Here is a 25,684-nt window from a genome sequence, read left to right as displayed (position 1 = left end):
GCAAGCTGAGTTATTACTATCCCTGCAAATTGAACAGCTGCAAAACCAGGTACAGCATGAAAGGGAGGAGAAACAAAGGACGGCAGACAGGGCTGAAATGATGCTAATGCGGGCTCCCAACCCACTCCGACACCGTACAGGTTAGGAACCTAATTTTATCCCCTGAAGAATGGGACCCCGACGACAGCGAACCAAGGGAAAATGATTTGCCTCCTCCAAGTCCTCCTGAAGATAAAGCCAGGCCCACTATAAAACCAGAGCTAACTGCTGGACCTCGAGGTGGAGCAGGGGTTCGTACCCGAAAAACAACCCCCTGCCATCCACTTCAGGTGGCCAATTTACAGGAACGCTATGGCCGTAAGCCAGGTGAAACTGAAACAGAATATTTGTGGCGAGCCAGTTTAACTGGGGGAGACTTTTCGGCACTCGGTGGATCGCAGGCAGCGCAGCAATTGCACCGGACACCCCAAAAAAACCCAGAACAATTACAAGTGCCCCAATCCAGGAAAGAATTACAACAGCTTATGGGCACTTTAGGATATTGGAGAAAACACGGACCTGCATTTTCTGTCACTGCTCGTCCCCTGTACTCACTTTTACAGAAGGGAAAACCATGGGAATGGCATTCGGAGCATGCAGAGGCGGTCAAGACCCTGACACGAGAATGAAAAACATAGCTGTCATTGGGACCAGTACACCCCCGTGACCCTATTACAGCGGAACGGGGTTTTGCGGAGCACGGTACTTGTAATTTATTTCAAACTGGCCCTGATGGACCAAAGAGACCGCTATTATTCAGGCCACCTGCATGTAAAGAGACAGAACAGAGAGACTCTGAATGGGAAAAGGGACTTTTGTCTTTAGTCCGAGCAGTTAAACAAGCTGATCAAACACCCCAAGGACAGCCTGTGCAAACCAGAGGTCCGTTTAACTTGGTGGAAACCGTCTTCAAGGGAACCGCTCCTCCCGAAGGAATTGCACGGAAGCCCTCCATCAGAAAATGCCAGGCCTCCCCGGTGGGAGTAACAGAAGAAACGCAACTGACTGAAGGTCCCACAACATTTTCCACATTTCAAATGCCTAGAAATGCAGGCCCCCTAGCCCTAAAACAACCCGTTAAACCTTCACCAATTCTAGATGCACCTCCCTTCACCGAAGAAACACCGACTGAGGGCATTTGGTTTACCAACGCTTCAGCAAAAAGGGTAAATGGCAGGCAGCAATACAAAGCCGATGCCTTAGAAGTTAAGACCGACCAACAAGGGTTAGAAGAGGGGGAAGGCAGCGCAGAAGTAGGAGAATTAAGGGCAGTTGTTCTAGCAGCACAAAATGGAGCAAAAATTATCTATGATGTCCATTCCTGTGCCATATGGGCAGGTGCCACCCAATGGCTCTGTCAATGGGAAGCCCTCAATTGGGACAGAAACGGACCCCCAGTTTGGAGAACTGAAGATTGGCCACCATGGCTAAACACAGCGAGGAAAACTCCGTTTACGATAGCATGGGTGAAAGCACATGCCAAAGACAATAAGCCAGCCACAAACTGGAACCAAAAGGTAGAGGAACTAGCCACAATTAGGGGAATAAAAACAGAGACTGTTATAAGTTACTCTCGCTTAAATTGAAATAGAGAGTTGGTTAAACAAAAGAAGCAGTTTATTGAATTAAGTAAGCAGCCACAAGCAAAACAGCGCTGGGCGGCCGCGGAGTCACAACTCCACCTAGGCGCGCGCACTTCTCACAGTGAGTCCTGTTTTTATAAACCGCAGGTTCCGAGACACATTGGCACATCCTGGTCCATCTTGCGCATGCGTGGGCTGTTGCTAGGGGGTCGTCTCGAGTCTCCTGGTGGTTGCGAAGAGGAGGGCTGTAATTTTCCTTGATCTTTTGACTTCTGCATACCTTCTTATCTGGCTTAAGACACAGCATGAGCTGTGAAGCAGGATGTTTTACGGTGGGTCGAGTCCCTCAAAGGATTATATGACCTTATACTTATCAGGAAGTTGGCATGGTTTGTTTGTCTATCCCCCGTGTCTCCACTCTGGTTATCGTGAAACCTTGCCCCCCCCCCTCGGCAATCTTCCCCAATTTAGGCAATGAACAAACATTTACAAATTTATCACAATCCCTCCTTTTTCTCTTTGGTTACTTATTTTGTTCATTGAATTCTTGGAGGGCCTGTCGGCTTAGCACCAGTGCATCCACGTCTTCATCCTGCTCTAATGATTCGTATTTAGCATGTAAAAACATCAGATGTGCAGCTTCTAGACGACCTTTTACAATCGCAATTATTCTATTAAAAATACATGGTCCGAAAGTCAATGCTATTATTAACAACAATAGAGGTCCTGCTATAGTTGACAGTAGAGTAGTTAGCCAAGGTGAATAATTAAACCAGGATTCGTACCAATTCTGCTGGGCTTTATTTTCTCTTTTTCGTTTTTCAAGACCTTCCCGGAGCTTGGTCATGGTGTCTCTTATTACCCCAGTGTGGTCAGCATATACACAACACTCTTCTCGAAGGGCTGCACAAAGCCCCCCTTGCTGCAAGAAGACTAAATCCAATCCCCTACGATTTTGCAGTACTACCTCCGAAAGAGATCTAATTGATTTTTCCAAAGCTGAAATAGACTGTTCAATTCTGGCCAGGTCTTCATCCACTGCGATACGTAGAGAGGTGAACTCCTGACTCTGTTTCACCAAGGCAGCCACTCCCGTTCCTGCCCCTGCTACCCGTAGGAGCATTAATGTGGCTAGGGTTACTGCAGTGATCGGCTCCCTCTTTTCTAGGTGATAATCGGCTACAGTGTGTTGTGTATATACATATTCCTCAGAGTGATACAGAATCCTTGGCATAATTATTACCTGTACACAGAAATCATGCATGGCATTAAAAAGCCTTAATGACAAACATGGTGTAACCCCTAGCAATGAACAAACCCATCTAGTATTATTAGCGGGTATCAACCATTGGGCCGACTGGCTTTTATTCTCTGTAATGCTACATAAATTGCTCTTTCTTTTTGGAACTGTGCCCACACATCTGCCACTCCCGGACACTTGGGTCAGTGTTATCCCAATTGGCTGTCCCCAATTACACTGTTGGGGGTTACTCTCGTTGGAGTAGACAGGGTCTCCCAGGTCCCCGATAGCCTCGTAATACGGGGGTCTTATGCTAACGACAGCCAGCAGCGTTCAGTAATGTTAGGATTTGTTTGATTTAATACCTGATCACTGGCACTTATGACCTTCCATATGCCATTTTCAGGAATGGTCATTTCTTCCTTTGCCGTGGTAGGCAGTGCTTCGGTAGGAATTGCTTCTGTTGAATTGTTAGGAGATGTTGCCCCAGGATTCTTTGTAAGCTGTGTCACCTTGGGGACTTCCCGAACCCCCTCTGACAGTGCTCCATTTGGTCCCACTGATTGAGGAGTTTTCAGTTCCTCCTTCCTTATTAGTATAAGCCCTCCCTTATCAGTTCCCTCTGAGTAGAATCTCACGCCCCACATTTTTTCCTATTAACCAGCTGATATCTTCTGACTTAGTTACATTTAGATATAATACCTTACAGGTCCCTGCATAATTCGGTGATGACCTATAACTTAGTTGTATAGTGCTACCTAACCGTTGGCACCCCTTTGGCCCGTACCCTACTTGCAGGTACTTATCGCGACCCGCCCCAAGCTCCCAGTCTGTAGCAATAGTCTCACAACCCCAATATGCACAGTAGTACTTGTTCGGGTAATTGCAATACCCCTTCCCAGGGTTAGAACTCGGGCAAAAATATAATCCTGTTTGGTTATTTGGACACCATGTCGTGGACCAAGTTGTAAGGTTACATGGGGTAGTGCGGAAACTGGGGGCCCCTGTAGTTATTATTTGCTGTACAGTTTGTTGGTCCTCCCATCTAATTAAGCTCTATCTAAAGGGTTGATGGGGGTGATGTTCGTGAATGGCACCATAGCTGACCATGATAATGATACTAATTCCCACATATCGTAGGAGAGGGCCGGAGCTCATTTTACTTGGCCTCCTTATCTTCTCCCCACTGTTAGTGCTCCTCTGCCTCACTCGTCATTCCGGTTGCAGCGGACTACGAGGTATCGATTCTTCTCGGCAGCAGCAGCGTTCTTCAGGGGAGGCTTATTCGGGGCCTTTATGGTCTCTGTCCCTTTCTTTGACTACAATACACGGGTCGGGGAGGGTGATACTTATCAAGTCCTTTTAAGCATCAGCTTCAGGTCGTCAGGGCCCGAGACTGCTTTCCACTCCTTCCCCAGAATCGGTCCTTTCACACGACTGGCGTGAGTCCACCCCCTCTCTGCAGTTCGAACAGCGGTTTCTGTGGTAAGCAAAACAACATAGGGACCTTCCCACCGAGGTGTTAGTGAGGTTTCCTTCCATGTTTTAATTAGCACTTTATCCCCAGGCCGTACCTGGTGTATAGCTATATCTAATGGGGGACGCTGAACAACTAAACCCCTTTTTTGTAGCTCTCTACGACGGTTCATTAGTTGTGTCAGGTAGGGCTGTAATTGTGTATCTTGTAGCTGAGGGTGCTCAAGAGGCATCTCTAAGTCGTATGGCATTCCATAAAGCATCTCAAAAGGGGAGAGCCCCACATCGGTGCGTGGCTGCGTTCGTATATTTAGTAACGCAAGCGGCAAGCATTTCACCCAGGAAGCTTTAGTCTCCAGCATGAGTTTTGTTAATTGTTTTTTGATTTCACCATTCATTCGTTCTACTTTCCCTGAGCTTTGGGGATGCCACGGAGTATGGTATTCCCAACTCACTCCCAGAGCCTTCATGGTTTCCTGAGATACTTTGGACACGAAATGGGGGCCTCGATCTGAATCAATTGCTTCTATGATTCCATACCTAGGGATTATATTTTCAAGTAATATCTTTACCACGGTTTGAGCTGTGGCCCTTGCCGTAGGAAATGCTTCAACAAAATGTGTAAGGTGGTCTACAATTACAAGAATGTATTTGTACCGACCTGTTTTTGGGAGTTCTGTGAAATCCAATTGGATCTTAGCAAAAGGTCGATGGGCCAATTCTCGACCTCCCAATACCCTTTTCCTAATATGCTGAGCATTTACCTTTCGGCAAGTTATACAGTCATTCACAATTCTCTTGGCTATATTATAAATTCCAACACACATGTATTTTGTGGCAAATTGATCTACCAATGCCTGAGTTCCCCAGTGCGTGTTCTCATGAAACCTCCGTAGCACCCCCAGAGCTACAGCCTTCGGGAGTATTTCCCGCCCATCAGGTAGTATCCATTTCCCTTTATCAGTTTCTTTTATACCCATTTGTACCATTTTATCTTTTTCTTGTACTGTGAAGCTGTACAAAGCATATATTTGCCCATGAAGGTAGCAGTGTGTATACTTCTTTTCTTCCTCCTCGTAGGTTGGGCATCGACACTGGATTGCATCCCAACCAAAGTCCTTGTAGCAGTCATAGCATGGAAATTCCCTTAAGTCCTTCCCACAGTCTGGGCAGTCTTCTCGTTTTTCTATGATCCTTATACACATTAGTGCCGCCCTTTTTGCTTCTTGATCTGCCAAATTGTTTCCCCTAATCTGAGGAGTTAGGCCTCGCTGGTGTCCTTTTACATGTACTACAGCAATTTCTTTTGGCCCCCTTATGGCCTGTAATACTTGAGTAATTAGCTCTTGGTGTATTAGTCCCTTTCCTTGCGAATTAATAAGTCCTCGTTCTTCCCATATTTTACCAAATGTATGTACTACCCCAAAAGCATATTTTGAATCTGTATATATTGTGCCACTCTTATTTTTCAATAATTTTAAGGCCTGCAGTATTGCGTATAACTCACAAGCCTGAGCAGACCAATTAGGACTCAAAGGTCCGGACTCGATTACTTCCAGGGTCTTTCCATTTACTAAGGCATAACCTGACTTTCGCTTCCCTTCCACTACTCGTGAGGAACCGTCCACATATATCTGTTCCCCTGTTGGTAACTCCGTTTCCTCTAAGTCAGGTCTTAACTTTGTTTGCTCCTCTATATTCCGGAGGCAATCATGTGTTAAAGGCTCATCTGGTTCCCCGTAGAGAAACTGAGCAGGATTCTGCAGAGAAGTTGTTTCTAATGACAATTTTGGGGAGGAGATTAAAATTCCTTCATATTTCAATAATCTAGCATCAGTAATCCATTTTTCTGCTTTCTATTGTAGGACTCCCCGTATATTATGTGGGGATATCACTTTAATCTCTTCCCCAAAGGTAATTTTCTGTGCTTCTTCTACTAGCAAAGCGGCTGCCACTACTACTTGCAAACAATTCGGCCAGCCCCTGCTAACTGGATCAAGTAGCTTAGATAAATAAGCAACTGGCTTCTTGCTTCCTGCCCATTCTTGAGCAAGCACTCCATAAGCAGCACACTCTGTACTATTTACAAACAAAAAGAATGGCTTTTTCAAATCCGGGAAGCTTAATACTGGAGGATGCATTAACTCCTCTTTTAGTTTCTCTAATTGCTCCTCGTCTTCCTTTGTCCACTTAAGTAATCCTTCTCTGTTTAATTTATTATAGAGGAATTTAACCTTTCCACTGTAATCTTCTATCCACTGTCTACAATACCCGGTTAGTCCTAATAATTGCCGTACCTGCCTTTTTGTTGTTGGGGCTTTTAGGGCTAGTATACCACTAATCCTTTCCGGATCCAATCTCTTAGTTCCCCTACTTAATCGGTGGCCCAAATATTTTACCTCATTTTCTACAAATTGCAATTTTGATTTTGATACTTTTAATCCTTGTAAACTAAGAAAGTTTAACAGCTGGATGCTAGCCTGCCTTACAGTGTTTTCATCTTTTCCAGCTATTAACAGGTCATCCACATACTGTACCAGCGTCACTCCCGGTATTTTATCATAATTTTGCAGGATCTGTTCCAGGGCCTGTCCAAATAAATTTGGGGATTCTGTAAATCCTTGAGGTAGGACAGACCATCGTAATTGCTGTTTTCGATGGGTATCAGGGTCCTCCCATTCAAAGGCAAAATAATCTCTACTGTTTTCATCTAAAGGACATGCCCAAAATGCGTCCTTTAAATCTATCACACTATACCACTGGTCATCCGGGTGCAACTGATTTAGTAGAGTATGTGGATTTGCCACTACTGGGAATCGGGTCACAGTTCTTTTATTGATCTCCCTTAGATCATGCACTAATCAATATTTACCATCCTTTTTCTTTACTGGTAATATCGGGGTGTTAAAAGGGGACATGCAAGGTTCTAACAGCCCCTGTTGTAGTAACCTCTGAATTTCAGGTTTCAATCCCCTTCTGCCCTCTTCGGACAGGGGATACTGTTTAATTCTTGTAGGTACATCCGGGTTGTTTATAGTTACCTTAAAGGGTTTGATATCCAATTTTCCCACACTTTCTGGGGTGTACCACACTTCTGGATTTATACTTTGTTCGTCCTCCATTCTGAGAGGACATAATTTGATTTGTAACCTTTTGTCTATCACTTCTAAACTTATGCCTAATTCTATTATCAAATCTCTACCTAACAAATTATACTCGGCCTCAGGCACCAAAAGTAAAGACCCGACGCCCACTTTAGAGTCTGATTCTATAAACACTTCTTTTATAACGGAGACCCCAAATGGTTCTCCTTTTGCCCCAACCACTTGTACTTTTTCTGTCGAGGCTTTGCACCCTAAAGGCAAGGTTTGGACTGTAGATCTTTCAGCCCCTGTATCTATGAGGAACTCCAATTCCTCACGCTGAGGACCCACTTTTAATTTTATCAAGGGCTCATTTTTCCCTCAGGTCCCCAGCAAATAGAGCCCCTGACACCCCTATTCATATTTAAACATCTTTTCATCCTCCTTTCTCTGTCGGCACTCTCTCTTCATGTGACCTTTTTTGTTACAATAAAAACAGGTCACATCCCTTCTTCCCTGTCCATCTCTTCCTTCTCCTCTCTCAAACCTCCCAGGCTTCCTCCTTTGTTCATTGCTTCTCTGTCCTTCCTGTACAGCTGCCACCATCATCCGTACTTGTTTCCTTTCTTTTTCGTCTTCTCTCCTAACATACACCTTCTGCGCCTCCCTCAGGAGTTCATCTAAACCTTTATCTTGCCAATCTTCTATTTTTTCCAATTTCTTTCTAATATCGGTCCAGGATTTTGCCACAAACTGGGTCTTAAGTAGGGCTTCCCCCACCGGGGTCCCTGGATCTAAACCGCTATACAGCTGCAGGCTCTTTTGCAGCCTCTCTAACCACTCCAGTCGGAGTCTCCTCCCGTCTTTGTTGCTCATTAAAGACCTTATTGATATTCTGCCCTCTGGGAACCGACTCCCTAATTCCCTGAATGATAATAGTTCTTAGGTCTTGCATGTGGCCGCGATGAATAGGATCTTGGTTATTCCAATTGGGCGGCTGCATTGGCCACTTAACATCTGCTACTGGACCCTGTTGGTGCTGTTGGTCCCAGATACGCATGCCAGCCCGTCTAATCATCCCTCTCTCCTCTGATGTAAACAGGATCCCTAAGATGGACTGCAACTCCTCCCAAGTATAAATATTAGGACCTAGAAACTGGTCCACCCGCTCTGCTACTCCCAATGGATCTTCTAATAAACTCCCCATTTCCTTCTTAAAATCTCTTACGTCCCCAGAATTAATAGGGACGGCTACATATCCCATCCCTGGTTGGGGTCCCCCCATAGCTATTTCCCGCAGAGGGTATAATCCTCCCTCAGGATTTAATCCCTGCGCTCTGGTCTGACTCCTAGTCACCGGCCTCCTCATGCTTGTTTCATCATCCGAATCCTCCGAAGACGGAGGTTCGGCGGGGGCGGTAGGTATGGGGGGAGGCATATAGGGAGGTGGTGATGTTGGGACCTCTAGATCTCATTTCTTCCTCCCTCGCCCTCCTTTTTCTTTTAGCGGGTACAAGCGAGTCCTTGTTTCCGATTTTATCCAAAGATGTGCGTACTCGCTTTCTTCTAAACTGAAAGGCTCCTTCGAGTTTACATAGATGTTTAGAGCCTGACAGATCCAATCTTCAAATGAACCAAATGGGGGCCATAAAACACTATCTCCCTTTATAGGTTTATTACCCCAAACCTCAATGCAGTAGTGAATCATTTTAACTTTACTCTTTCCCCGCCTAGAAGGGGAATCGTCCCAATATTTAATCATCAATCCTAATGGACTATCCGGGGGAATGGGAGGCAGGCCCCCACCACTAACTCCCCCACCCATGGAACTAGAAGGCTTACTTTTCTTCTGTCCCATCTTCTGGAGCACCTTCACACACTCACACACACGCTTCCCCCTTTTCGTGGCCCAGTCCCTCGCGGGATGTGGGAACCGCACTACCGAGGGGTCCGCACTCGCTTCGTCCTAGCAGACGTCTCACACATTATGCTCCGGGATACCCAACCCCAACCGAATGGAACACCAGCCTATACTTACTCAATCCTGAGTCTTCATTTGGTCTTCGTGCACAAAAATTACGGGGTTGCCGGCTTTATTTGCTTGTGACTAATTTAGGGTTCGTCGGTGAAGGGCTTGAGAGAAAATAACTCCCAACAAGGGCCGCCGAACTCGGCGGGGCGCCTCCCCCGGAGAGCTTTTCAATTCAATTGCCTTCATCCGAGTCACGGCACCAAATTTGTTATATGTTACTCTCGCTTAAATTGAAATAGAGAGTTGGTTAAACAAAAGAAGCAGTTTATTGAATTAAGTAAGCAGCCACAAGCAAAACAACGCTGGGCGGCCGCGGAGTCACAACTCCACCTAGGCGCGCGCACTTCTCACAGTGAGTCCTGTTTTTATAAACCGCAGGTTCCGAGACACATTGGCACATCCTGGTCCATCTTGCGCATGCGTGGGCTGTTGCTAGGGGGTCGTCTCGAGTCTCCTGGTGGTTGCGAAGAGGAGGGCTGTAATTTTCCTTGATCTTTTGACTTCTGCATACCTTCTTATCTGGCTTAAGACACAGCATGAGCTGTGAAGCGGGATGTTTTACGGTGGGTCGAGTCCCTCAAAGGATTATATGACCTTATACTTATCAGGAAGTTGGCATGGTTTGTTTGTCTATCCCCCGTGTCTCCACTCTGGTTATCGTGAAACCTTGCCCCCCCCCCCCGGCAATCTTCCCCAATTTAGGCAATGAACAAACATTTACAAATTTATCACAGAGACTACACTAGACTCCGAATGCTATCGCTTAGGGGAATGGTTTTCGATGAAAACTTGAATCTAACAAATATTTTGAGAAGATGTTAGATACACCCAGGGCAGCCGCCTGCCCCCCCACCTCCCCAAAGCCTCCACATCCCCTCTGGGCACCCCCATCTCCCCACACCCCCCACTTACGCCCCCCTCCCCCCGACACCTCCAGGTGCCCCGGGCCCCGACAGGCACCCTCATTCCCACAGTCGCCCTGTCCTGCTTTCGGCTGGGATAGAGTTAATTTTCTTCTGGGTAGCCGCTCTGGGGCTGCGCTTTGCGTTTAGGATGAGAACAATGTCGACGACACACTGATGTTTTGTTCTTGCTAAGTAGTTGCTAAGTGGCGCTCACACTGGTACAGGGCTTTCCAGCTTCCCCTGCTCTGCCGGGGACACAAGAAGCTGGGAGGGGGCACAGCCAGGCCAGCTGACCCCGACTGGCCAAGGGGCTATTCCGTACCACGTGACGTCACGCTCAGTATGTGAGCGGGGGCCTTGGCCGGGGGGGGGGGGCGGGCAACGATCGCTGCTTGGGGGACGTGCTGGGCACTGGTCGGCGGGTGGTGTGCGATTGCACACTGCGTCGCTGCCTTTGCATTACTATTGCACTTTTATTACTTGCGTTTATTATTACTGTTGTTCTTACTATTACTCCTGTTCTATTTTTCCTTCACTTTAGTTATTGAACCGTTCTTATCTCAAGCCACGAGCTTTCCCCGTTTGCCCTTCCGATTCTCTCCCCCGTCCCACCGCGGGGGAGGGAGCGAGCGGCTGCCTGGTGCTCAGTTGCCGGCTGGGGTTTCACCACGACACGGCCCAAGTCCCCCGGCGGCTCCCGACCCCCCCCACCGACGCCTCTTCCCCCCTCAGACACTCCCCAGGACCCCCAGCTCCCCAACACCCCACTGACAGCCCCAGCCTCCTCACATCCCCCCTCCCACCCCCCAGGAGCCCCCTCCAACACCTCCCATTCCCCGCACACTCCCAGCCCCCCAAATGCCCCATTTACTCACCCAGAGCCCCCCGGCCCCCTCAGACCCCCCTGACCCCATCAGACCCCCCCCGGCCCCCTGCTCCCCTCACTCCCCCTCAATCTCCCCAAGACCCCCCCCGACCCCCTCACTTCCCCACGACCCCCTCACGCCTCCCCGGCCCCCCCGGCCCGCTCCAGCACTCACGATGCCCGGCAGGTCGCCGTACTTGGGGTTGGCCATGGCCGGGGGGCGGGAACGGGGGGTTGGGAACGGGGAGTGGTGGTTGCCACCATCGGGTAGGCGCCGAACAGGGCCCTTGCGGTTCTCTCCCACCCCTGATGGCTGCAGCAGGAGTCGGAGCTCAGGCAGCAAAGTCTGTTAGCACAGCAAGCGGTCCAAGAGCAAGAGTGGTGTCGCGGAGGAGTGGAAGGCACCTCGCTCCAAAGAGAGAAGCAGCGATGGGTTTGGGGGGGAAATACCCCCCCCCCCCGTGGCCCTCTGGCATTTTTGGGGGGCGGAAATAAATCCCCCCAACATCCTCCTCTATATTTTCGAAGGGGAACTAAGTGCCATCCCATGGCCCTCCTCTCTTTTGGGATGAGAAATAACTGGTGTTCCTCTTACTTTGCAGCCAAATATTTGTAGCCGACTGCTCCCAGCCGAGCCGGGCCCTTGGCCATCGTGTTGCGTGGGGCTGTTGGGGTTGTAATCGGCAGGAATCACAAAGACAGGAGCAAAATCCCACTCCAGGCGTGGATTTTTCTCTTTGTTGCAATTTTTTTTTTTAAAATTAGAATTGCAGAACTTGAGAAAAGAATATTAAACCTCAAACATGTTTGTGCCAGACGGGTTTCGGGGATGTGCTGACCTCTTCTGCATGCACACCCCTCCCCACCACCTAATGAAGCCCAGAGGACTCAGACAGGGCAACGCTGCCACCTTCCTGACAACATCAAACCGAAAGGATTCCAGTCGGTTTCTCCTGGCAATTCTTCCAGTGCCAGAATTCCTGCAGGGACACCCCCTGCCCGTGGCCGTCCCATGGGCTTTCTGGGAAGGGGGTGATCGCTGGGGAGGAGCAGGGCGGCAGCAGGGCCTTGGCTTGCGCTTCTCCCATCAGCCAGATCCCACAGCCCTCGCACGTGCATCCCCTCTGTGCCCAGGCACTTCTGTAGGTCTGGTTTCCTTAAGCATTCCCTGCCCCGATCCTCTTCCGCCAAGGCTACGTCTGCCTTGCTCCAGCCTTTCCCCGGCCTCTGTGACCTGGGATTCCTGAAGGCTGCTGGGGCCCGTAGAGATGGAGGCAAAGGCGGCCTTCAGTGCCGCAGCCTTTCCCACGTGCTGTGCACCCAGGTCCCACGCCTCGTTCAGCAGCGGGCCCCCCTTTGCCCCTCGCAGTCCTTGTGTCACCTGGGTGCTGACAGAAGCCTTCTTGTTGCCTTGGAGATCCCTGGCCAGGTTGAGTTCCAGCTGGCCTTTGGCTTTCCTAACCACATCCCTGGCTGCTCGGGCAACGCCTCCCTCCTCCTCCCAGGTTCCTGTCCCTGCTCCAGGCTCTGCCTCCTTCCTTGCCGTGTCTGGCTTTGGCCAGGAGCTCCTCTTCACCACAGTGCCCTCTGCATCAGCACGGCCAGCCCTCAGCCAAAGGGGCCCCTTCCCGCAGGGACTGGAGGACGCTCAGCTCCTTCCTGCTACAGGAGCCGACCCTTGCAGCACCCGCGCCCAGCACAACCCACGCGGGCTGCTCTGGGGAAGAAGAAACCTGCGGTGCTTTACGGGAGTGTGTTAGTGCACCCAGAGCCGTCGTCCCAGGGGCACTGCCTGGGCAGGAGGCTGGCAGCCATCGAGGTCTGCCGGGCGCCCGCACTCCCCTCCCAGGGCACGAGCTGCCCCAGCACGGGGTAAACACTCAGCAAAACTGCTCGTAAGCAGTTGGTCAAGAAGGATCAGAGTCCAGGTCAAGGCGAAACCTCACATGACCCTAAAAAAAGGGATGAAAGAATGTTTTTCCGAGAAATGAGAAGTGAGCTGGCCTCCCCCCGAGCCCCATCTCGCCCCCAGGCGCACTCCGCCCTTGGGGTGCGCGTCCTGGGCTTGCAGCTGCGGTGGGTTTGCAGGGACCTGAGGAAGGGGGTTGAGCCCACAGGTAGGGGAAGGGGCTGATCCTGATCTCCACTCACGGGATCCAGACCCAGACCTGGTGCAGGGTGCCAGGGTGACAAGAACCATAAAACGCACCCGGACCCTGGAGGCACAGCCCGCCTCCTCGTTGGCGCCCAGGTCCCACCGCAGGGTTCCCCTTTCCCCACTGGCTGCGGTGCCACCGGCGCCCCCCCCCAGGGTTCGTAGCCACCAGCTGGCAGATGCGGTTGAGGACCAGGTCGGTGATCTCCTTCCTAATGGCGTAGTGCCCACGGGCATAGTTGTTGGCCACGTCCTCCTTGCCCATGATCAGCTGCTCGGGGTGGAAAAGCCACCGGTACGTCCCTGCGTGTGCCTCGTCTGCGAGGAGAGCCCGCCTGCCCTTTAGCACCCAGCACCCGTTAACACCGGGCACACCGTTATCACCGGGTGCCTCGCGGCCCCCACGGCCCCCCACGCTCACCGATCACTGTGGGCTCCAGGTCCACGAAGACGGCCCGGGGCACGTGCTTGCCAGCCCCCGTCTCGCTGAAGAAGGTGTTGAAGGAGTGACCCCCCCGCCGATGCTCTTGGTGCTGGGCATCTGCCTGTCGGGCTGGATGCCGTGCTCCAGGCAGTACGGCTCCCAGCAGGCCTGGCCGATCTGCACGCCCGCTTGGCCCACGTGGATGGAGATGCACTCGCGCCGTGGGGGCACGGGGGGGATCGGGATCGGCTGGGGGCAGCCCCCACCCCCCCCCCGCTGCCCCAGAGCCAGGAGCTGGGGCTCCCCAGGGTTCTTCCCAGTCCCCACCATTCCCAGTCCCCACCATTCCCAGTCCCCTCCACCCAAGGCCTGCACTGGGACAGGGACAACTTCAGCCCCCTCCCCACAGGGCTGCCAATCACCCCCCCCACTTCGGGAGCACCCCCAGCCCCCACAGAAAGGGGAACCCCCCCCTTTTCTCCACCAGCCCTTGCACGACCGTGGGCTCTCCTCGCCCCGCCGCCAGCCCCTGCCCAGGAAGCGTTTCCCCCTTGGCAGCCACTGCCAGTCGCACCCGGGCCACGGCGAGAGCGGGGGCTGCCCCGCCATCGCCACACGCCGCCATGACATGTTCCCAGCCATGCTCCCGGCGAGGGGCGCTCCCTGTCCCCAGGGCAGCAGTAGGGACACCCCGACACCCCCCTCGGGGCAGGGTCCCCTCCCGGCTTGGGGAGCCCCAGGGGCAGCCGAGGGTGCTGTGGGGACGGAGCCAGGACCCGCGGGGGAGCCCAGGCCGGGCGGTGCAGCCCGGCGCGTCCCCGCCCGGAGGGGCAAGGAGCCTGGGGGGTATCGGCACAGCCCGGGGGTGGGAGCACCCAGGGCAGCGAGCCCCGGCTGGGGGGACCACGGCTCCAGCCTCCCCCTCCCCACACTGGGGGCACACAGGACCCCCGTATCCCCCCACCTCAGGGCCTATCCTGGGGCATGCAAGTGTGCAGGACACACAAGGAGCCTTCACCCACGCGACCACAGCCCCACATGCTGTCCCAGAAGGGTCCCACCCCCTCGGGCTGCCCTGGCCCATGCCATGGCCCCACCAATGTCCCCACGCCCCCCTGGCCCGGCCCTCACCATGGCCGCTCTCTGCCCAAGCTGTCATGCAGCTGATGATGAGGGGGACGAGGGGCGCCCAGTGGGGCCCCCCCCAATACACCGTGGGGGTGGGGGGGCTCTGTCCCTGCCCCCCCCGTCACCGCTGCCAGCTGGCAGCAGTCATGGAGCCCCCCACCCACTAACCCCCCCCGTCAGTGCCCCCCCCCACCAGCACCCCCAAGGGCATCGAGGCAGGTGGGAGGGGTGGGATCCCTCCTCCCCGCAGTAACCCCCACCTCCCAGGGTGCCCCCACCTCCCCGGGGTCATCCCCCCCAGTCTCAACCCCCACATGGGGTCCCCTACCTCCTGAGAAACACCCCCACCCCCAAATGTCCCCCCCCAAGCCCCTCCCAGGGTCCCTCCCTGACCCCAGGATTCCCCCCCCCCATCGTGAGCCCCCCCTCAGCCCCAGGGTCACCCCCCCACATCCCCTCAGCATGGCGGGTGCTGGGGAGACACTGGGAACAGCTGGCACAGCCACCTCAGGGTCCCGACGGCCCTCACCCCCCCTAAAGTCTTCCACCACGCTCTCCTCCTGGGGGGGTCCCCACAGCCAGGGCAGCTGGGGGCCCTCTTCCTTCCCAGGGACCCCCCCCCCAACCTGCCCAGGGCCCCCCAATCTCCCTGACCTGCAGTGCCACGTACCCCCTTCCACTTTCAACTCCCAGCGTGTCCCCCATCTCCCTGGGAACCTCCCTGCCCCCACATGTCCCCCCAGCCCCCTCCCAGGGTCCCTCCCTGTCCCCACCCGCTCGCAGTCATCCCCATAACCCCCCTTCCGCACAGCCCTGCCCCACGGGGGGGGCAATGGGCGACCTTCTACCTGCGGGTCCCAGCTTTCCCACCGAGCGACTGGAGTCAGCGCATCGAGGGGGCTGGGGGAGATTGTCGGGGTTATCCACCATTCAAAGACGCATTTAAAACCCCACAACCGGGCCCCACTCCTGCCCCGCAGCCTGAAGGAGATGCCGAATTATGGAATCATTTAGGGTATATATAAACTGGGGCTGGGACCTGGGGTGGGGGGGAGATTCCCAGGGGGTCGCAGGACCTGGGGGTGGCACGGAGGGGTCTCCAGGGTGCTCTCACTGCTGCAGCTGCTTCATGCGAGCATTTGTTTCCACAAATTTTTTCTTGATGATGGCCAAATTTTCCTTCATTATCATCTGGACCTGGGGGGGTGAGCAGGGATGGGGGTGAGCACGGAAGGGGGTGAACAGGGGGGCTAGGATGGGGACCCTGCTCCACCCCAGCAGCTCTTGCGGGGACCCACCTCCGCCAGCAGCACGGCGTTGGCCTCAAGAGCACCAACGATCTCCTGCTGCGTGGTCTCCAAGCGCTCGAGGACCGGCCCGAACCGTGTGGCTGGCAGGGAGGAGAAAGCTCAGTGCTGGGGGGGAGCAGTGCCCCCCCCCCGGCCCCGAGATGCTCCTGGTCCAACCGTGCCACTGTCCCCAACATCCCCTCCAGCCCCTCACCTTGCTCGTGCAGGTCCCTGAGGGTCACCAGCCTCTGCACCACATCAGGCAGGGCGCTGGCCACGGGGTCCCAGCGCTGCATCATCTCATAGATCTGGTGGATCTGGGAGGTGGAGAGGGGCAAAAAATGGGGGGAGGGCAGCACAGCCTGGAGGGGGGGCTCCGTAGATCCCCCGCCATGCTGGGAGTGCTTCTGGGGGACCCTCCCCACCACCTCTTACCTTGCTCTGGCTGTCGGTGTCTTGCAGAGTGTCCTCGTGCTTGGCGATTTCATCCAACCTCCTAAGGACGCTCTGGGGAAGGGGGAGCAGATGCGAGACCCCAAATCTGGCAGTGCCCACCCCCGATTTTACGGCCTCAGCCAGCGCCGTCCTGTGGCTCTCCCATGGCCCCGTGACACCCACCGTGCCGTCCCCTCCTTCCGCCTCCCCCCTCACCTGCAGCCGGGCCTCCACTTGGTCCAGCACGGCCACGTCCAGGCTATTGACCTTGGCCTGCAGCACCAGCACGGTCTCCTGGGGACGGAGAGCAGGGTGAGGGGGGACATGGCAGCACCCTGGCGCTGCCCCCCACAAGTGCTGTGGGCACGGGGTGGGGGGAAAGGGAGCCTGCACGCCCCCACCCCCCCGCCTGACTCACCATGAGGCTGGTGCCCTTCAGCCCCACCAACAGCGGGTTCTGTGGGGAAGGAAATTGTGTCAGTGGGGCAGGATGGGGGGCAGGAGGGGGGCAGGGCAGGAGCTCCTGGCCCCTCACCTGGCTGTCGGGCTCGCAGCGCACCGTCGCCTCCAGCTGCGCCACCCGCTTCTCCAGTTCCGCCATCTGGGGGGAGAGAAGGGGCGTGAGACGACAGGACACCCCATTTTGGGGTCAGGCACGCTGTCCCCCCCTCCCCACGCTCACCTTCACACTCTGGGCAAACTGCTCCTGCTCTGGCCTCCAGTATAGCTCAAAGGTGACGGTGCCTGCGGTGGGCGCCAAGGCTTTGGCGGGGCTCTTCCCTGGTGCCACCTTGCTGCACTTCGCCACCTCCAGCTGCTGCAGCAGGCGCCTGGGCGGAGGGAAAAGGTGGGCACGGGGCCACAGCACCACCCCACGGGGACGCTGCCATCCTCCCACCACTCCCGGAGCTGCGGCCCCAGGATCCCGGGACCCCACTCACTTGGCCAGGGCGCCCTCGGGGTCGGCAAAGTCAATGGCTGCGGCAGGGCCCAGCAGCTTCTCCAGGTGGCTGCAGACCACCTGCTGCTTCAGGCCCTCGACCTGCCTGGCCAAGGCCATGGGCGTCAGCTCCTCCTCCGCCGCCGCCTCCTTCACCGTGCTCTGCGGAGAGAGGAAAGGTGGCCGTGTCACCCCCCTGGGACAGCCTCCCCAACGCTCCCTAGGGCAGCGGTGATGCTCACCTGGATCTGCTCCACCTCCCGAACCAGCTCCTGCACCTCATGCTGCAGCCGCTGGTACCGCTGCTGGGGCGTCTCTTTGGCACCAAGACCCTCACCAAGCTGCAGAGAGAGGAACGGGGGGAGTCATGCGGGGGCCCGCGACACCACCCACCCAGGGTGGGAGGGTTGGCTGGGACACTGCAGCTTCCTCACAAGGGAAGAGGAGGGGCAGGCGCTGATCTCTTCTCCCTGGCGACCCAGGATAGGGCCCGAGGGAAGGGCAGGAAGATCTGCCAGGGGAGGCTGAGGTTGGACAGGAGGAAAAGGTTCACTGGAACAAGCTCCCCCGGGAGGGAGTCACGGCACCGAGCCTGACGATATTGAAGAAGCATTTGGACAACGCCCTCAGACACATGGGGTGAATTTTGGGGGTGTCCTACGCAGGGACAGGAGTTGGACTCAATGAGCCTTGTGGGTCCCTTCCAGCTCAGGACATTCTCTGACTCTATGGTTCCATGACCTCTCCTGTGAGGAGCGGCTGAGCGAGCTGGGACTGCTCAGCCCGGAGAAGAGAAGGCTCGGGGGGATCTTAGCAACACCTGAAGGGAGGGCGCCGAGAGGACGGAGCCCGGCTCTTCTCAGCGGTGCCCAGTGCCAGCACCAGAGGCCACGGGCACAAACTGAAGCGCAGGAGGTTCCCCCGCAACATCAGGAAACACGTTTTTACTGCGAAGGACAGCCAGCGCTGGCACAGGTTGCCCAGAGAGATGGTGGAGTCTCCAGCCTTGGAGATACTCAGAAGCCATCTGGACATGGTCTTGGGCAACCAGCTCTAGCTGCTCCTGCTTGAGCTTGGAGCAGATGACCTCCAGAGGTCCCTTCCCACCTCCACCCTTCTCCAATTCTGTGGGATTTGTGGCCCCGGGCAGGGACGTCTCTGTGGGGGGAGTGGGGACGAGGGACCGTGCACTGGGGTGGCTCACATCCCCACGCGCTCTGGACTCACAATTTCATACTCCCCGGACTCGTAATCCGTCGTCCTGGTCTTGCTGATGCTGTCAGAGAAATCTGCAAGAGGAGGAGCAGGGTGTCACTCCAAAACACCCAGGGCGGCTGTGCCCTCCCTGGGCTCCGCTCGCTCACCCAGGGTCCCCACAGCCCACCCTTCCCCGACCCCCTGCCTCACCCACTCCCTTGGTGTCCAGGCGCTTGTCCCTGAACTTCTCGTAAGCGGCGTTGGGGTTGATGATGATGTGCTCCACGCTGGTGCTGGTGAGCTCCTCCTGCACACAACGCTCGGCGTTAGGGACGAGGCAGCCGCCAGGGTTTGCCGGCAGAGCTGCTGCCTCCCTGCACCGCCGGCGGACATCTGGGGCCGGTGCTGGGGAAAGGATGGACGGTACCGGGGGGGGGAAGGCAGCCCCCTCCTCCCCAGGGTAGGGGCACAGCCCCAGGCACTGGCACGCAGGGATGGAACCCAGCAAAGGCTCTGGCCAGGGCAGCAGGGCCTGGCCAGGACGCGGCACGTCCCCAGGGCCCAGTGCGGGGACATTGGACCACAGCCTGGGCGCAACGGCCTCTCGCTGCCATTCAGAGCTCTTTTACGGGGGCAAACCCCCCCTCAACGGGCCCCTCATCCCTCGTCTGCTGCCCGCCAGGTGCTGCCTGGGCAAAGCCGACGGGGACGGGGAGCTGGCCAGCCCTGCTCCCTTCTGCCACCCTCGGACGCGTTATGTGGGATGCGGATGCCGGGGATGGGGACGCCCACCCTGCGTGGGGTGGAGGCTGCGCCCTGCCCTCGCTTCTTGGCCCCCCAAAGCACTGGCAGGCTGAGAGATGGGGGTGGCGCCTCGCTGGCACACGGCACTGGGGGGGATGTGGCACTGCAGGGGCGCGTGCGGGGACGGGAGCTGCTTCCCTGCCGCAGTGCCGGTCCCGCTGCGCCGGACGGCTGCGGGATGGGGGCACGGGCACACTCGCTCGCCCCCACCCTGCGGCACGGCCCGGCAAGGACTTACCACCTCAAATTCCACCTGGTCATCCTTGGGCACGTCGCTGGTCTCATAGACCTCAGGTTCATCCCAGGCCTGCGGCATAAATGGGCTCTGGTGAAACCTCAGCTCTCTTTGGCTATTTATTATCCATGCCTGACAGCCCTTTGGGGGAGGAGGTTTTTCCCCATATCCAACCCAAACCTGCCCTGGCGCAGCTCCAGGCCGTTCCCCCTCGTCCCAGAGCTTGTTCCTGGGCAGAAGAGCCCGACCCCGCCTGGCTCCAGCCTCCTTTCGGGGGCTGGGGGAGCGATGAGGGCTCCCCTCAGCCTCCTCCTCTCCAGGCTGAGCCCCCCCAGCTCCCCCAGCTGCCCCTCACCACCCTCGGGCTCCAGCCCCTGCCCCAGCCTCGCTGCCCTGCCCTGGCCATGCTCCGGCCCCTCCGTGTCCTTCTTGTGGCCAGGGGCCCAGCACCAAGCATGGGATTCGAGGGGCGGCCTCCCCAGTGCCCAGTACAGGGGGACGATCCCTGCCCCAGGCCTGCTGGCCACACTGGTCTTGATACAAGCCAGGATGCCGCTGGTCCTCTTGGCCACCTGGGCACCCTGCCGGCTCCCACCCACCCGCTCTCCACCACCCCCGGGGCCTCTTCTGTTTCCCAGCCGCTCTTCCCTGCACCCGAGCGCAGGACCCAGCCCTGAGCCTTGTTAAACCCGGGCCCAGCAACCCGCCCCATCCCCTCATCCACCCCCAGACCCCTCCAGTCACCTCACACCTCCCGGAGCCCCCCCAAACACCTCCCCCCCCCCCACCCCTCGATCCCCTCATTCTCCCCCAGATCCCTCTAAATCTCCTCAGGCCCCCTCATCCCCTCAGACCTCTCCAGTCCCCTCCCCCCCCCCGACTCCCTTGCATCCCCCCAATCCCCTCATTCACCCCCAGACCCCTTCAGTCACCTCACACACCCCCAGAGCACCCCCCACACCCCCCAATCCCCTCATTCTCCCCCAGATCCCCCCAAATCTCCTCAGGACCCCTGATATCCCCAGACCCCTTCACTCGCCTCACACCCCCCCCAGAGCCCCTTCGACCCCCTCGCACCCCCCCACAGCCCCCAATCCCCTCCTTCACCCCCACACCCCTTCAGTCACCTCACACACCCCCAGAGCCCTCCCCCCACCCCTCGATCCCCTCATTCTCCCCCAGATCCCCCCAAATGTCCTCAGGCCCCCTCATCCCCACAGACCCCTCCAGTCCCCTCACACCCCCCAAGAGACCCCCCGACCCCCTTGCACGCCCCCGATCCCCTCCTTCACCCCCAGACCCTTCAGTCCCCTCACACCCCCCCAGAGCCCCCCCCCACACCCCCCGATCCCCTCATTCTCCCCCAGATCCCCCCAAATCTCCTCAGGCCCCCTCATCCCCCAGACCCCTGCAGTCGCCTCACACCCCCCAGAGCCCCCCCGACGCTCTCACACCCACACACACCCGCCCCATCCCCTCATTCACCCCCAGATCCCCCAAATCTCCTCAGGCCCCCCAGTCCCCCCAAACCCCTGCAGACCCCTCACACCCCCCCAGAGCCCCCACGACTCCCTCGCACCCCCCCACACCCCCCGATCCCCTCCTTCACCCCCAGACCCCTGTAGTCCCCTCACACACCCCCAGAGCCCCCACACACCCCCACAGCCCCTCATTCTCCCCCACATCCCCCCCAAATCTCCTCACCCCCCCCCCCCAGGCCCCCCCCCGGCCCGCTCCAGCACTCACGATGCCTGGCAGGCCGGCATACTTGGGGTTGGCCGTAGCTCGGGGGCGGCAGCGGACGGGGCGGGGCGGCGGCAGCGGACGGCGGGGGGGGGGGGGGCGGCAGCGGACGGGGGGGGCGGCAGCGGCAGCGGACGGGGGTCGCTGTCGCGATCCAACGTCGGGGGAGGTTTCCACACGATCTCAAGGAGGAGGTGAAGACACGGGTTAGGGTCAAATGCCGTACAACCCTTTGACTCTATTCCCGTCAACAACGGGGTGAGGACCGGGGAGGGAGGCGGCGGGAAAAAGGGGGGGGAGGGGGAGAAAAGGGCGAGAGGGAAAAAGAGCAAGAGAGCGGGCGAGCGCCCTCAGGCAGGTGAGAAGAGGGCCGCGCGGGGGAACCAGCTACCGGCACTCCGAGGCCGGCGACGCCCGTCGGTCAAACGCCCAGCCGCTCCAGCCGCTCTGCCCGCAGCACCACGGCCCGACGCAGGAGGAGAAGCCCCCCAACCGCCGCGCGCCGGCCTTTTCTAGGGCCGCGCCCATGCGCAGAAGGTGTCCGCGGACGGGCGGGTCGTGCTTCTGCTTTTCGCGCCCTGGGCTCTGCGCAGGCGCCCTGTGCCGCGGTCGTCGGGGGCTGGGTGGCGAAGCCAGAAGATGGCGGTAGAACGGCAACGTCGAGGCGATTCTGGTTCCGTAGCAGCCCTCGACAGCAGCCCGTGGCTCGACCTTGCCGTTTTCCCAGGGGCAGGGGAGGTGGGAAGGGGGAGAGAGGGAGAGAGAGAACGGAGCAGAGATGGAGACAGAAGCAGAGACGGAGGGGAGGGGTGGAGGAGAAAGGTGACACGGGACACGGTAAGGGAGTGCTCAGTGGCAGACACAGCCACGGGAACGCTGTCCGATGTAAGCACTCGTTTTCCTTAACCTTTCTAAGCTTAACAGTAGTTCACTTCATAGAACAACCCTGAGAAGCCCCTTGAGCGAGGCTGTTCACCGTGCTAACAAGTCTAGAACGACCGGTGGGTACGACCTGGGGAGGAACACGTCATTTCCTTTTTTAAGGAGGTCTAAACAATGGTGATTGTGGTGGGTTCCACCTGGCGAGCGGCACGGATTCGCTTTACGCCGTCGGGTGAGGTGGTAGGTACGAACCGCCTACCAGATACCATGTGTCGTGTTAGCTGAACAAAGCAGGGGATTACACAGGCTAAAAACATGAAAGTGGTAAACGCACATAACAAATACAACGGCAATGGTTTCACCCAGGGCGCCCGCGGCCGCCAGGACCACAGATCGCCATTCCAACCCTTCAGGCCTGGACGGGGACGGGGGCTATTTTCCTAATGTCTTTGGTTAATTGGAGGACTACCTCGCCTCCATCGTCTTACTTCTAAACAACAATTAGAGACCTTTAATTTCCCACATACCCCTCCCTCTGCGGCCAGTACATAATCTGAAACCGTGCGGTGCTGAAGGATTGCCATGCGCGTTTGTTGAGACTGTTGAGTTAAAAGATCTGCAGCGTTGGCGGTTTTATTGCTAATAATTTCTAAAATGGTTGTGATGGGATTATACGCTTCAAATTCTAGATTGGTTCCCTCGCCCCTGACGGCGGTTCATTGGGGTTCCAGGTGGCAGGCCTGCAATGTTGGATTATTCTTTCAGGAGGCCACTCATTTTCCCCCCATTTTTGCGTTCCGCCTACGTTCACCTCAACAGCTCGCTTGCTGCAGGGAGTCTTTCCGTCTTCCAGATGATCGTACAATCTTCTCCCCAGTTGAGAGCCCCCCGTTTCTGGAAGAAGGAAGAATAAAGGCCGGGTAATTCCTACCTAACAGACCCCTGACCAATGCGCTGGCAGTTGTTTGTAGGCGCTATGTCCACAAATCCAATAATGGCCCCTTTTAGCTCTGGCCCCGTTGGCGAATGGCCCCGCTGCATCCTCGGGGAACTGGGAATACGTTGTGTTATCGTTGCCCACGGGGCTAAAAAAGACGGTTGGGTTCTTGTTTGTCCGGCCGGTGCAATACCAGGCCCCGGAGTTGTTTTTCCATTCGCAGGTTTGCTTGTAACTGTGGTCCCTAGATGGCTGGAGAATGGACGTTTTGTTTTTATTTACCCAGTACCCTCTGAACCCTCGCCTGCCTCCGGCGTTATCAAGCCATGCCCATATGGAGATACCCCTATTTGCATTGGCCAACTTGTTCCTAAGTGTCTCTCCCACATAGACCCCTCCCTTCTGAGCACGATTCAAGCAATATTGCCCCACGGCGGGAAATTGAACCGGCCACGTTCCGCTATCATTCGTGGTCTCGCTATTTGTCGTCTCGCTATAACGACTCACAATTTGGGCTGGGGTGAGGGGTGTGGACGTCCACGGCCGACTTGACGGCCCCGGAGGTCCCCTGCAAACCCAGCAATGACTTAAATTCAAAGCTCGGCTTACAGCTTTGGCTAATAATACCAATTCATTGTCCTTAAAGGGATCAAACGGGTCGGGGGAGGGTGAAGGAATTAGCCCTCCGCCGCTTTTATAGGTGCATCCCCAAACTAGTATAACCACAAATAACATGCGCGTCCTGATCAAGCGGCAATCGGCGTTTGTCTAGCTTTCTTCGGGTGGTGTGTGTCCGGATGGGCTGCTCCCTCCTGAAAAACAAAAGTAGAAGCAAACTCGCTTCTCGGGGCAGAAGGAAGGAACAATCCATTATAGCGTGAATGTTGTGGATCTTTCGGCAAGCGTCTCTTGCCCTCCACGTGTATTTATTCACCGGGGCATCTAATGTTAATGGCACTGCTCCCACAGTGGGGAGTTCAACTACGATGGGTTGTCCGGGGAAACGGGATGGGTTGTTGGAGCGGTCAGGGCCAGGTGAGGTGGGCACGATCGTCGGGGCTTGTGGGCCGTCATCTTTGGGCATCCGTTTGTTCCCCGACGGCTATTGACGCTAGTCATTGCATCTCCCACCCGCTCAGCCCACCCCGGTTTGTGTGCTTTCAGGAAGCGCTTCAGCAAGCCGTCTGTTCTCTCCACGATCCCATTTGCTTGCGGGTAGTATGGGGTGTGGAACACCCCTGAAACCCCCTCCCGAGCTGCCCGTTCCTGGACCGTCTTGGCTGTGAAGTGCGTCCCACTGTCGGACTGAATCGACTGCGGTTTAGGGAAGGTCCCAGTCCATTCTTGCAGGGCCTTCACCGTATTCTCCCCTGCTGCCTTAGCGCAGGCTGTAGCCTGTGCTAGGCCAGATACCAGTTCGCCCCCTGCTAATGCATAGCACTTCCCTTCTGATTTGCGGGCCGGGCCGATGCCATCCACCTGCCAGGCCTCCCACAAACCCTTTCCCTCTCTCCAGTGTAGGGGGTCGTCTTCCAGCGGGTGCCTGTCTAAGCGGCCGCGGCATTGTTCACCAGAAGATAGACATGTTTTACGCTCTTCTCTAGTGACTGGCCACCCTCGAGCTCGCGCTTCTCGAAATAGTTCCCTGATCCCTGAACGTTTCCGCTTTCCATGTAACCATTCTAATAAATGTTCCCAGTCTTCCCTTATGTGGGTGTTCTGTAGGGGAGCTAAACGAGCTAATTTGCCTACCTCAGTGTTCCGTCGGCTCGTCGGAGCGTCGCTTCTATGGTGGGAGGCTACCCACCCTACCGCAAATTCCCTATGTCTAGCAATTGCAAGAATGTCTTGCCGTTTTTCCTTTTGCCGTATCGGTACCCCATTGGCCTCCCATTCCTTCTGTTCCCAGAAAGGTAACCGCTCCGTGCAACCTTTGAATACTGCGTAGGAGTCAGTATAGATGTGCCCGGGGGAAGGAGCTTGGGCCTCGTGTTGAAATGCGCTCCCCACCGCAGTTAGTTCCCCCACTTGCGCGCTACCCTCCCCTTCGGTGATAATCTGTTCCCTGGTCCCTCCTTGGAGGGCCACCGCTCGATATTTCCAGACTTTCCCCTCCCGTTTTGACGAGGCGTCTGTGAACCAGACATTGTGCATCTGTTTGGAAAACGGGGGAGCTCTCTGTGTTACCGGGGAAAGTTGAGGGGCCTCCTTGTTCAAGTCTACCTCATCTTGTGCGGTTAGCACCTCGATAGCTCCTTCGGACACGGGAAAGATTTCGCCATGGTTTTCCAT

At 56.3% G+C, this 25,684-nt stretch overlaps 1 protein-coding gene across 1 annotated transcript; it reads right to left on the bottom strand.

The window, feature by feature from the left end:
* Positions 1-4,067: 4,067 nt before the first annotated feature.
* Positions 4,068-25,684, bottom strand: LOC309600189 (dynactin subunit 2-like; the record flags this gene model as incomplete). The annotated part of the gene is made up of 20 exons (XM_082332271.1): positions 4,068-4,181; positions 11,399-11,536; positions 13,548-13,696; positions 13,800-13,864; positions 16,045-16,127; positions 16,229-16,320; positions 16,434-16,536; positions 16,655-16,726; positions 16,871-16,948; positions 17,073-17,111; positions 17,190-17,255; positions 17,337-17,484; positions 17,596-17,756; positions 17,837-17,935; positions 18,822-18,883; positions 19,002-19,098; positions 19,834-19,902; positions 21,577-21,614; positions 23,900-23,960; positions 25,271-25,684. The coding sequence occupies 20 exons, from the start codon at positions 25,682-25,684 to the stop codon at positions 4,068-4,070; spliced, it is 2,148 nt and encodes a 715-aa protein (XP_082188397.1).

This window comes from Platalea leucorodia, assembly GCF_965183815.1.
Source record: "Platalea leucorodia genome assembly, chromosome: 23".
Lineage (NCBI taxonomy): Eukaryota > Metazoa > Chordata > Aves > Pelecaniformes > Threskiornithidae > Platalea > Platalea leucorodia.
Note: the sequence above shows the minus strand (reverse complement) of the source record. Positions and strands in the feature narration are given on the sequence as shown.